We start from the raw sequence: 13,369 nt of genomic DNA, 5'->3' as shown, positions 1-13,369 counted from the left end.
CCTATCCTTCCCCTTCTGCTGTGTTTCCCCCTCCTCCCACATTGTCTCTGGTATCCATGGTTGCTTTCAATGCCTCTTCCCCCCATTTAATTGATTTGCTCATGAACTTAATTAGTCTAAATATTTCCAATAGCAAGTGCAACTGATGTATCCATATATATGAACACAAGTTTGACTTTAGGCATAAACCTCAGTGAGTAGAATGAACATACTAGAAAGTAGCACCTAGTTAGGGCTATATAGTTTACTGTAATCATCAAATACTCATTTTTTTTAAATTTCGATAAAAACAGTTTTTGTGGGTATTTTTTCCCTCCTGAAACTTTTTATTTAATTAATTAATTTACATTCATCCCCTAAGCATTGTCACAACATACCAAATGTGGTTTTCCATCTAGAATAAACTACATAGTGGCTTAATCATGCATGTTATCAATAATTTTCCATTTCTAGCTTCATATATATATATTTACATATATATATATGAAACTATATATATATATTATTTTATTTTATTTTTTTACCCCATATCTGCCTTTTCCCACCCTCTTCTCACACTATCTCTGATGTTCATAGTTCTCTTCAATCCCTTTCCCCTCCACATTTTGTTGATCACACAATTTCGTAAGTAATCTATTTTTTTAAAGAATTATTTTATTTAACTTTATTTATTATTATTATCATTATTATTTTCCAGTTTGATCAGAGAGAGACAGAGAGAGAGAGAGGAAGTGAGAAAGCAAGCCACCAGGTCTGAGACTTGAACCGTGGTCGGCCATGTGGGAGTCCAGCACCTTTAACCACCATGCCACTTGCTGGCCCCAGTAATCTAACTACTTTAAATAACAAGTTCAGCTGGTAATTTCAAGAAAAGCAGTTTTGAACTGATAAGGAAATTTCCTTGAAACTTAAAACCTAGAAACAGGTTAGTATTCAGTTCAGATAATAGGTACATGAACGTATTGACAGCTCAAGACAAGACAAAAATCCTTAAAACTGGATAACAAAGCTTAGAAGAAAAGCAGCAATATTCTGTCAAGTCACAGAATCCTATTTCACCAGTTCAGTCTCATGTACTTTATCATCTATTGCAGTTCGATCTTCCCTATTGAATTCGGGGATATAATATTTAATTCCAGACTTGTCCCTACAATTAAGTCGCCCATTTTCTTAGTTTTTGAACTCTTATTTCTGTGTGTCTGCATTTAATTTTACTGACATAGCACTCCCTTAAGAACTTCTTGAAGATCTGGTCTGGTGCTGGTAAATTCTTTCAAGTTTTGTTTATCTGAGAATGTTCTTGTCTTTTCTTCCCATATGAAGGATAATCTTGCCAGGTACAGTATTATTGGTTGAAATTGCTTTTCCCTTAACACTTTGAAAATATTTTCCTATTTTGTCCTTTCTCACATTATTTCCTGTGAGAGATCCGCTGTTAGTCTGATGGGATATCCTTTGTAGGTAACTTGCCATTTTTCTCTTGCCAATCTTAATATCTTGTCTTTGTCTATGGTTTTGGTCAGTCTGGCTATAATCTTGGAGAAGGTCTTCTTGGGTGATTCTATTTGGGGTCCTTTGTATTTCTTGGGACTGAATCCTTGAGTGCTTCTCTAGGTTTGGAAAGTTTTCTTGCAGGATTTCATGGAATAGGTTATCAATGCCCTTATGAGTCTCTTCACCTTCTGGGATGCCTATTATCCAGATGTTTGGACATTTGATGGTATCTAGTATTTCTCGTATATCATTCTCAAATTTTGGGGCAATTTTCTCAGTCTTCGTGGTGGATTTTTCTAGGCCAGCATTTTTTCTCTTCTACATCTGAGATTCTATTTTCTGTATGATCTAGTCTGCTTTTAATACTTTCAAGGGAGATTTTGACTTCCTGTATTATAGTCTTCATCTCGAACAGTTCCATCTGATTCTTTTGTAAAGTGTGTAATTCTTCTTCTAGATCTTTCATGAATTTTCCTCACCTCCTGGAACTCGTCAGCTCCTTTCTCCTCCCTCTTCTGCAGTTCATTTTATCTCTTCTCTTCCATCTCTGTTAGCTTCGCCATTATGAATGATCTAAATTCTTTATCAGACATTTCCATTGAACTGTCTGTGGATAAAGAGGAGCTATTCTTTTCCCTTGGAGGAGAGGTATTTTCTGGCTTTCCCATGTTTCTTCTGGCTCTGTGGTGATTTCTAGTCATCTGATGGATGGTGTGTTTCTTCCCAAACTGGAAGTTCAATCTGAGAAGTTGAGGAGAGTGCAGAAAAGGAAACAGAGAGAAATAACAGTAACAACAACAACAACAAAAATAAGAATTAGAAAAAGAGAAGAAAAAACTAAGAGAAAAAACTAAAAAAAATTTAATAAAAAGCTTTGCCTTAAAAAATTTTAAAAAGGTGGGACCAGCAGTTAGTGTAATGGCTATGTCGCCGGACTCCCATGTACTCAACCGCAGTTCGAGTCCTGAACCTGGTGGTTTAAACTCACGCTGGGCGCGTGTGCGTGCGTGTCCAAGATCCCGAGAGGAGAATGGAGGAGAAGGGATTGCGGCATGGCTTTCCCCCCGGGGGGTGATTTCTCGCTTTCTATATCTCAGTCTCTCTCTGTCCTTCTGGTGAGTGCACGCGCCCTATAGCAAAAAACCTCTCAAAAAAATATTTTTTTTAAAAAAGGAAAAATTACAAAAAAACATGAGAAGACAGAAACAGGTAGAGTGAGGGAACCAGCAATTGGCATAATGGCTATGTCGCTGGACTCCCACGTAGTCGACCGCGGTTTGCGTCCTGGACCCTGTGGCTTAAAACTCACACTGGGCGGTATGCGTGCGTGCCCAAGATCCTGAGAGGAGAATGGAGAAGAAGGGATTGTGGCGTGACCATCCCCCCTAGGGGGTGATTTCTTGCTTTCTGTCTCTATGTCTCTCTCTGTCTGTCTGGCGAGTGCACGCGCCCTATAGTGAAAACCTCTCCAAAAAAAAAAAAAAGAGAGAGAGAGAGAGAAAAAGAAACAGGTAGAGTGAGAAAAAGACAGCAGATACCAAGACAGGAGGCTTGAAAGGATTCTTCCTACCACGCGAGTTTGTGTGCTCGAGGCTGAATTATCAGTGGAAAATCTTCATTCATCTGTTTCCCCTGAAATGGCTAGTTCTCAGGAGCTATGAAGTTGTCTTCAAGAAGGCTATGTTTCCTTGCCTCCATCAATGGTTATTATTTTTGCTTCTAATTACTTAATTTTCATCCAGCAAACACATGGGGACCTTAAAAAGTTCATGGAAAAGTGGAGTTAAAGTATGGGTTTATTTTAGCGTAAAAAAAGTTTTGATATCCATGCATAGTTTCTTCATAGTACATGTTTTTCATTACTTTCCCTTTTTTAAAGAATTATTTATTTATTTAATTTTATTTTTTATTATTCAATTTGACCAGAGAGAGATGGAGAGAAGGATAGTGAGAAAGCAAGTCACTAGCTTCAGGACACAAACCATGGTTGATGATGTGGGAGTCCAGCGCCCCAACCACCATGCTATCTACCAACTCCTCCATTACCTTCTTAAAGTTTCAAACACACATACCTTATTCCTGGAGCATGGGAACTAAACATCATTCTTTTTTTTTAAGAGATTTTTCCTATATGGCACGTGCACTTTCCGGAGAGACAGAGAGACAGAAAGTGAGAAATCACCCCCTCAAGGGGGAATGGCCACAGCACAATCCATTCTCATACTGGGCACACACACACACATGTACCCAGCATGAGTTTTAGCTTTCAGATCTGGGACTCGAACTATGGTTGACTACTTGTGATTCCAGTGATGTAACCATTTCACCATCTCCTGGTCCCATAAATAGCATGTTTTTAGTGACTACTAGGTCAGTGAGCAAATGAAGAAGATTATTTTATTTTCATTTATTTATGTATTTATTTTGGAGAGGTTTTTGCTATAGGGTGCGTGCACTCGCCAGACAGATAGAGACATAGAGACAGAAAACGAGAAATTACCCCCCAGGGGGATGGTCACGCCGCAATTTCTTCTCCGCCATTCTCCTCTCGGGATCTTGGGCACACACGCACATGCGCCTGGTGTGACTTTTAAGCCACCAGGTCCAGGACACGAACCGCGGTCGACTATGTGGGCGTCCAGCGACCTAGGCATTACGCTAACTGCTGGTTCCCGAAGAAGATAATTTTAAATTTTCTTGAGATAAATGAAAATGCAAATACCAAAACATATGGTATACAGCAAAAGCAATTCAGGGTTACTTCAAAAAGTTCACGGAAAATGGAATTAAAATACAAGCTTGTTTTGGTGTAAAAAAATATGACGTCCATGCCCTGTTGTTTCAGAATAAACATATGTGTCCCCAGCTATATAACAAGAACCACGGTAGGTTTGGGGATTAAAAGAACAAGACATGAGGCCATCAGGTGGCATAGTAGTTGAGGCGCTGGACTCTCTCCCATATGGCCAAATGCAGTTTGAGTTCTAGACCTAGCCGCTTACTTTCTCACTTTCCCTCTCTTTTTATCTGTCTTCCTCTCTCTGGTCAAATTAAAAAATGATGACAGCTAAAATTGGATAGATAATTCAAGACACTTAAAGCCCCTACCTTTGTAGAACTTATATTCTTTATTCACCTGTACAAAATATGGAAGCTAAACATAACTTTTTTTTTTCAGTCTTCAATTTTATTGTTCTGTAAGTATGTGTCATGATGCTTTCTCACTTTAAAAGATACTCCAGAATGTTTTTTGCATGTAATACAGTTGTATTGATGTATATGGGCTCTATGACACAAAAAGTATAAACGATAGAAAGATTAGTATATTTGCGGTCTCTCAGGTGGCATGGTGGTTAAGGTGCTGTACTCCCACATGGCTAACTGCTGTTCCAAGTCCCAAACCTGGTGGCTGGCTTTTTCATTTTCCCTTTCTCTCTCTGTTCAAGCTAAATAATAATAAGTTATTTAATTAAATCATTATTTAAAGATTAGTAAGTATACTTGTCTCTTTTGAAATATTAAACTTCTATATGATGAAAAGCATTAATATGCAATTCCCAGTAGAGAAAATCCCATGTGACTCATAAAAATGAAAAGATACTCAAACTTTCCTATATCATAAAAATCAGATTACTATATTAACATCATCAGACAGGCAAAATTTGATGTATCTAGCACTGAACACCGTCATTTTTGGCAGGGATGAGATGTACAGCTTCTTGAGAGAGAATCTGACAGTAAGTAGTAAGGTAGAAAATATGGCCATGCCACATCCTCGCAGTTCTACTTTTCTGTATGTATTCCTGGCCATGTCATCAGTGGAGATTGAATATGAAAAGCATGATATTGAATCAAGAAGGAAAGAGCAGAGTCACATGTTTATTACAACTTACATAAAAACCTAAAGGCACAAAAATAATACTGTGTAATACCTCAAGATGGACACACAAGTAATAAAAGCATAAAGACATTTCAGGGGGATACATGCCAACAACAGAATAGTGATTCCTTTGTAAAGGAAGAAAACTGGAAACTGGGTTCTAGGGGGGGGTGGCAAAAGGGGAGTCCTTCAACTGTAAATGTAACATTGTATCACGTTAACATAACTTTCATTAAGTCTAGGTAGTACAAAAGCCGGTATTTATTAGTAGTGTCTGCTGGGTTTTTCTCTGTGTTTATTTTATGGGGCTGGCCCTGTCACCCAGTGGCTAAGGCAGCTGGGTCCCATATGACCAGCTGCATGGTTCAAATCCCAGATGTGGCAACTTGAGAAATACTGGGTGCATGCCCAGACTCCCAAAAAAGAGTGAAATGGAGAAAGGACTGTGATATGACTTTTCCTGTCAGGGGGACAGGGTAGTGCTTTCTTTCTCTTTTTCTCTGTCTCTCTCTGGTGAGTACACATATCCTCTTTAAAATAAAGAAAAGGTTTTATGTATTTCTTTTGCCTTTATATATATATATATATATATAATATGAAATCATCCCCCAGTGAGGATGGCCATGTCACACTCCGTTCTCCTCTATTCTCCCAAGACTTCAAGACACACATGCACACATGCCTAGCCTGATTTTCATGCTGCTGAGTCTGAGACTTGAACTGCAGAGTCAGCCATATGGAATACAGCTGCCTCAACTGCCACACCACCTGGTGGTCCAAAGTTTCATGATTTTTAACAAGTTAAAATTATTTAGATTCAGAGGCCAGCTGGTGACATAGTGTCTAAGGCAGCTGGATTCCACGTAGTCAGCTGTGCAGTTGGAGTCCCAGACCTGACAGCTTGAGAAACACGCTGAGTGGATGTTGTGTGTATGGCCAAAATCTTGAAAGAAGGAAAAATGAAGAAGGGACTGCAGTGTCAAAATTCTCCTTGGTAGGGGGGGGGGTGCCTTCTCATTTTCTATCTGTCTGTCTCTCCAGTAAATGCATTCTGTATACGTCCTCTCTCAAATTAAAAAAAAAAAAAAAAAAAGTCAGTTTGGCCTGTGTTTAAATTTATCATTCTGCCAGCAGATGTACTTTGGACAAATTACTTGATCTCTCTTGACCTCAGTCTTAAGTAGAGATAAGAAAACTATCTGCCTTGAAGGATTATTGTAGGGCTTATTACAAAAGTCTATAGATAAAATTAATCACCATATGGTAAGGCACTCAGATTCTTAGTTTTATTTCCTTGATCATATATAGCATATTACTTTCCTCTTTAATTATATTAAGATTCAGTTGTTTTTTCACTTTTTTTTTTTTCCAAGAGAAATTTTTGCTGTGGAGTGTGTGTGTTCACCCGAGAGACAGAAAAATAGTGAGAAATCACCCCCAAGGGGGGATGGCCATGCCGTAATCCCTTCTCTTTTCTTCTCAGAATTTTGGGCATGCACACACACACACACACCTGGCCTGAGTTTCAGCCCTTCAGGGTTGGAACTCAAACCATGATCGGCCATGTGGGAGTCTAGTGGTATAACTATTATGCCATTTGCTGGCCCCATTTGTCACTCTTTTAACAGAAACAAAGGGGAATGTTTTTGTTGTGGGGCTCTGATTTATTCCTGTGTGGTTAAAAGACATAATTACTGTGCTTCCTTGTACTGAGTGAAGTGTGTTTGTTTTCAGTCAGCATCGGAATCTCAATGGTGCAGGAGACAGAGGAAGCCACCGGAGCAGTCAAGACCATCTCCGGAAGGATCCATATGCCAATCTCATGTTGCAGCGGGAGAAGGATTGGGTTTCTAAAATTCAGATGATGCAGCTACAAAGCACTGATCCCTACCTGGATGATTTTTATTACCAGGTCAATAACTCTGTTGTTTTTGACCCAGTATATCCCCATACACTAGGGAGGCTGTGCATTTAAATGTTAGTGATATTAAATATTGGTAAAACTGTTTTTAGGTATACCAGAACTTCAAAAAGTTCATGGGAAATATAATTAAGGTACAAGTAAAAAAAAAAATTGAAATCTATGTGTAGTTTTTCCATAATATGCATTTCCTAGGAAGTTTTTTAAATATCTGTTACATCAGAATTCAATGAGGAAATTCTGTTCTCTTTTCAAGAACCTCTTGGGCTATTGACCAAGACATTTACTTATATGCCTTTAACTTCTTAGATACAAATGGTCCTTTACCTACATTTTAAAATCCCTTTGGCATCAATAATATGGATCTTTTAATTAAGAATATTCATGGTCTAATTTTAAAGACATTTCCATTGATGATTCACTTTTTTTTTTTTTTTTTTTTGAGAGATTTTCACTGTAGGGCGCGTGCGCTCGCCAGACAGACAGAGAGAGACATAGAGACAGAAAGCGAGAAATCACCCCCCAGGGGGGATGGTCACACCGCAATCCCTTCTCCTCCATTCTCCTCTCGGGATCTTGGGCATGCACGCACACGCGCCCGGCGTGAGTTTTAAGCCACCGGGTCCGGGACACGAACCGCGGTCGACTACGTGGGAGTCCAGCAACATAGCCACTACGCTAACTGCTGGTTCCCGATGATTCACTTTTTAAAGGCTGGGATTTTCTGATCAGTTTATACCAATCTAACAAAAATTGGAGATTAGTACATTGATTGCAAGCTGTATTACTGCTACTGGTGTAAGTTCATTGTTTAGTGGTGAAGAGCAGCCATACTCTGTGCCTGAGTTACAACTGAAATCATCTTCTCACGTGATAGAATTACTTTGAAAAACTGGAGAAACTGTCAGCTGCTGAAGAAATGCAAGGGGATGGACCTAAAAAGGAGCGCACCAAGCTCATCACCCCTCAGGTGGCCAAGTTGGAGCATGCCTATAAGCCAGGTAAGGTTTTCATTTTCAGTCAATAATAAGAGAAATTTGAGAAGCTGCTGTTGAGATAAAATATAGATAACTACATGTGGATGGATAGGTAGAAATGTTTGGAAATTATTTACAGAGTACCATTATCTTGGCTGACTTGGAGGCCTAGTGATTAAGTCGGCTATATCTCACATGGCTGATCTCACAGGGCAGATCCCAGCCCTGGTGGCTTGAGAAGCCCACTGGGTATGTGCATGTGCCCCGGACCCCTACATGATAGAAAAGTCGAGAAGAGAGTGTGGCCTGACCAGGCCTGACCATGCCCCATTGGAGGGTACTTCTCCCCCAACCCCTGACTCTGGTATTCCTCTGGCAAATTAAAACATAAAACAAAGTACCATTGTATTTAATAAGTACAAATATCAGTCTTTATTCAAGCATGGTAGGAATGATTTGACAGATGGTCTTTTGAATACTTTTGTACCTGAGATAACATAGTTTTTTTATACCTATTATAATTTTTGATACCCCTAAAATAGAGAAGGGGAATGTGATTTTTATTTTGACTATTACTGTAACAAAAAAAAAAAAAGAGAAAGGATATATTTTGATAAGGGATTGCTTTTTTTAATTTTTTTTAATGTATAATTTACGTTTTAATTTTTCCCAGAGGACAGGGTTATTTTTTTGGGGGGGTGGGGAGGGATTTTTTTTATTAGGGCATGAGAACTCACCAGAAAGACGAGAGACAGAGAAAGAGAAAGTGAGAACTCACTCTCCAGGGGAATGGCCATGCCTTAATCCATTCTCCTCTTGGGATTTTGAGCACACGTGCTGGCGTGAGTTTTAAGCCACCAGGTCCAGGATTCGAACCATGGTTGACTATGTGGGAGTCCAGTGACATAACCATTATGCCATCTGCTGGTTCCCCCCAGAGGACAGTTCTTCATTCCTTGAAGATTCAGCCCCTTACTTGGGTTTTGGTGGAGGGCAAGAGGCAGCACCCACAGGTCTAAATTGGGGTGGGGTTATCTGGTCCTTCTGAGCTTCATAAGACATGTTCCCAACTGCCTTACTGTGAATGGCACAACTCACATAGTAATGTAGCTTCATATGTCATTTTGGGAGCACATAGGCATCGAAGACTGTAACTTTGGAGATGTCCCTGACTACTGCAGCTTCTGCTATGTTTTGGATGACGAACTTTTTAAAAACATGCATCGGGTGCAGTTCATGCAGTGAACAGGCTGCCTATGGCCACGGCCCTCTTTGACATGACCATTGTTCATTCTTTTCTTGGTCATCTTGGAAGCGAGGCTGCAAGAGTAAGGGATAGCTTCATTTTAAAATTTTATTTATTAAAATAGTTATTTTATTTCCTTTATCATCACCATTATTGTTTAATTTGACCAGAGACAGACAGAAAGGGAAAGTAGGAAAGCAAGTCTCCAGGTCCGGGACTCAAATCATGGTCGGCCTAGTGAGAGTCCAGCACCTTAACCACCATACCACCTGCTGGCCCCAGGCATTTCTTTAAATACATAAAACCTTGAAGGAAGTCATTAGACTATGAGTAAAGAACAGCAAAGATCTAGGTGTGCTGCCTGCCTTCACTGCTGAGTTTTTATGTTGCTGGAAATTGTTTCTCCTTGCAGTGCAATTTGAGGGATCTTTGGGAAAACTTACCGTATCTAGTGTGAATAATCCCCGAAAAATGATCGATGCTGTTGTGACATCTCGGGGTGAGGATGATGTAAGTATCCACAGAATCATGTTTTGAAGACTATCTAGGGTCATCACCATCTCTTTTGGAAAGAGATTAGATTGGGCATAGTTGCTGTAGTCTAATCTAGAGCTTTCCACCTGGCATGTCAAAGCATTCTGTTTTCTGCTGATGTGTTGAGATAGTAACACCTTCATTATTAATAAGACAGCGAGGCAGGGTCAAGGGTGGCAAGAATCTTTAGGCTAGGTAACTTTTGTTATAAATAGCATCTGTTTACTCCAGTTTGCTATTTTAAACCATTGGTATTTTCCATGAGTTTTAAAATTTTATCATCTTCTTTCCTTACTACAGCCCATAAACCTTTTGCCTATCTTTGAATTCCATTTAATGGTTTATGTGTGGATTGATTCAGTCAACTCTATGAACTTGGTCTACACTAGTGTCATTTTAGATTATTAACTTTCAGAGAGTAAAGATACCCTTTCAAAGTATAATCATAAATGCATTATACTTAATCACTATTAAAAATTTACATCGAATAATCTTATTTTTTTAGGAGACAAAAGAAAAACAGGTTCGGGATAAGAGAAGAAAAACCCTTGTCATAATTGAGAAAGTAAGTTAGAATTTGTTGCTATAGTTAGCTTCAAATAAGGAATTGTTGTATGTGTATGTACATATAAGAAGGGAGAAGTGAACAATCAATCAAATGTTTTTTATTTTAATTAATGAATATATTTTTAAGTGTCTAATGTTTACAAGGGTACTCTCAAAAGGACTGTAGTATATCTCTCTTGGAGTCCTGAGTTTTGTTTGTTTGTTTGTTTTTTTAAGAGATTTTTGGTACAGGGCGTGTGCGCTCACCAGAAAGAGAGAGAGACAGAAAGTGAGAAATCATCCCCGTGGGAGATGGCCATGCCACAATCCCTTCTCCATTCTCCTCTCAGGATCTTGGACATGCACGCACATGCACCCAGTGTGAACTTAAGCCACCAGGTCTGGGACTCGAACCTCAGTCAACTTACGTGGGAGTCCAGTGATATGCCAACTGCTGGTCCCAGTAGTTGAGTTTCTTGGAGCAGGTCACCCTTCTAAGTCTGGTGAACTCAGAGTAAAAATTACATTGTTCTCTCAGTGGACTAATTAAGTCAGTTCACAGATATTTGTTAGGTACTCCCTGGGTATGTGTATTATTCTGGATGGTAAGGAAATAATATTTTTTAGAGAGAGAGAGAGTTTGTAAAGCATAAATACCATTTTGCAATACCATACAACATAGACTAGGGACCACTAGGGGTGATTTCTCGCTTTCTGTCTGTCTGTCTGGCGAGCGCACGCCTCCTATAGCAAAAACCTCTCCAAAAAAACAAAACAAAAAAAAAGTTGCTTTTTTAAAAGACAAAAAAGCTTCAGTTTTACGAGTTTTCACTCTTGTTTTTATCTGGTGGTTCTAAACTGTGGAGTTCTTTATCTAGTTCTTTGTGATCCTGACCTAGTATGGTGTGGACTGCTTTGTATCTCCTATAGACTTATAGTTTACTCCTTGACGTGGAGGATTACGAAAGGCGTTATCTCCTAAGTCTAGAAGAAGAGCGACCTGCCTTGATGGATGAAAGAAAGCACAAAATTGTTAGCATGTATGAGAACTTACGAGGGAAACTGCCTGGACAGGAGAGGTAAGCATTTTGCACTTTGAGGAAAACATGACACCGGCTGGAGTCCTTCCTCTGCCTAACTAGCTCTACACAGTTCTGCCTAGGGGTACCTTTTCTAGTATCTCTTTACTCTCAGAATCTATCCCTTTGTCTTAGCTCAAATGCCATTTCCTATTAAAACATATAATCTATCCAGCCAACAACACAATCTGTTTATCTTGAATTGATTTATTCCACAAACATATATTCAGTATCTACTAGGGACTGTGCTAGGTGCTGGAGACACATTGGAAACATTAATGGGTTTTTGCTTTTGAGCTTACAGATTATAAATGGTTCGTAGTTACTAGCATGTTCAAACTTGTAGTTTTTATTATGTCATTTTCCTACTAAGATAGGAAAGTGTAAATATTTTTATATACTTTGGAGTGTTTTCATAGAATATTTATATGCAATGGAGACTAGTCAGTTTTTCAGTGGAGACTAAATTCTTTAACATGCTTTTCTCTGGATCTCTGCTGTCTTTTTCATACCTGTTAAGTGGAACAGAATCTTGCTAATGGTAAATGCTTTTAAATTCCCAAATGCTTATTTGATGAATTCAAGAGGATTGTGTCTCCTAATAACTCCCTTTCTCTTTGCTCATTCAAGGGAATAGTTGCTGCTTTTAAACTAGGACATACACAAAATAACAAAAACAAGCACTTTTTCAACACACCTGTTTTCTTTTTTTTAAGAGATTTCTGCTGTAGGGCACATGCATCTGCCAGAGATAGAGAGACAGAAAGTAAGAAATCACCCCCTGGGGACATGACTATGCTGCAGTTCCTTCTCCTTTATTCTCCTGAGAGTTTAGGCGCACATGCACGTGAGCCTGGTGTGAGTTTTAAGCCACCAGGTCTAGGTATCGAACCACGGTCGGCCATGTGGGAGTCCAGCACCACGCCATTTGCTGGCCCCTCAACACACCTTTTTTGGAACTGATAAGACAGATAGGTTAAGTATGGTCCATCTGTAGGTTGGATTTTTTTTTTTTTTTTTGAGAGGTTTTTCACTATAGGGCACGTGCACTTGCCAGACAGACAGGGACAGAAAGACAGAAAGTGAGAAATCACCCCCCAGAGGGGATGGCCACACCACAATCCCACAATCCCTTCTCCATTCTTCTCTCGGGATCTTGGGCACACATGCACACGCGCCCGGCATGGGTTTTAAGCCACTGGGTCCAGGATGCGAACCACAGTCGACCATGTGGGAGTCCAGCGACATAGCCATTACGCTAACTGCTGGTTCCCTAGGTTGGAATGTTATACAGATATTACACTGTACATAGTTGAAGTATATTGACATAGAAAAGTGATCACTAGAAGTTGAGTGAAAAAGGTCAACTTACAAACTTTTATGAATTCTGTGGAACCATTTTCTTTTTTATGAAAGAAAAACTACAATACATGGCAAATGTTTTTGAAAATAGTAACACTAATAAAATTACCTGAGATTTTGGATGACTTTTTCAAAACTGTTATTTATTGGGTTTTTTTGTTTGTTTGTTTTTGTTTTTATTTTTTTAATTTTATTAGAGTGAGACAGACGAAAGAAGAGAAAAGAAGGACTCAAAAGTGCTGTTGGCCATGTGGGAGTCCAGTGCCCCAACCACACCACCACCTGCTGGTCTTGAATGACCTTCTTTGTGCTCTCATATATATTTGTTGA

General features: G+C 39.2%; 1 protein-coding gene across 2 annotated transcripts in view; it reads left to right on the top strand.

Moving 5' to 3' along the window:
* Nucleotides 1-13,369, top strand: part of PATL1 (PAT1 homolog 1, processing body mRNA decay factor) — a 50,877-nt gene that overhangs the window by 23,192 nt on the left and 14,316 nt on the right. Inside the window, exons 10-14 of one of the 2 annotated variants that reach the window (XM_006147400.3) lie at nt 7,109-7,286; nt 8,173-8,296; nt 9,931-10,028; nt 10,558-10,617; nt 11,529-11,677. In XM_006147400.3, the coding sequence (XP_006147462.1) occupies nt 7,109-7,286; nt 8,173-8,296; nt 9,931-10,028; nt 10,558-10,617; nt 11,529-11,677 (609 nt within the window). The remainder of the gene's footprint in view (nt 1-7,108; nt 7,287-8,172; nt 8,297-9,930; nt 10,029-10,557; nt 10,618-11,528; nt 11,678-13,369) is intronic. The other variant, XM_027771430.1, reaches the window with a different exon arrangement.

The sequence above is a fragment of the Tupaia chinensis genome, unplaced genomic scaffold (genome assembly GCF_000334495.1).
Source record: "Tupaia chinensis unplaced genomic scaffold, TupChi_1.0 Scaffold000213_1, whole genome shotgun sequence".
Taxonomy (NCBI): Eukaryota; Metazoa; Chordata; class Mammalia; order Scandentia; family Tupaiidae; genus Tupaia; species Tupaia belangeri.
Note: the sequence above shows the minus strand (reverse complement) of the source record. Positions and strands in the feature narration are given on the sequence as shown.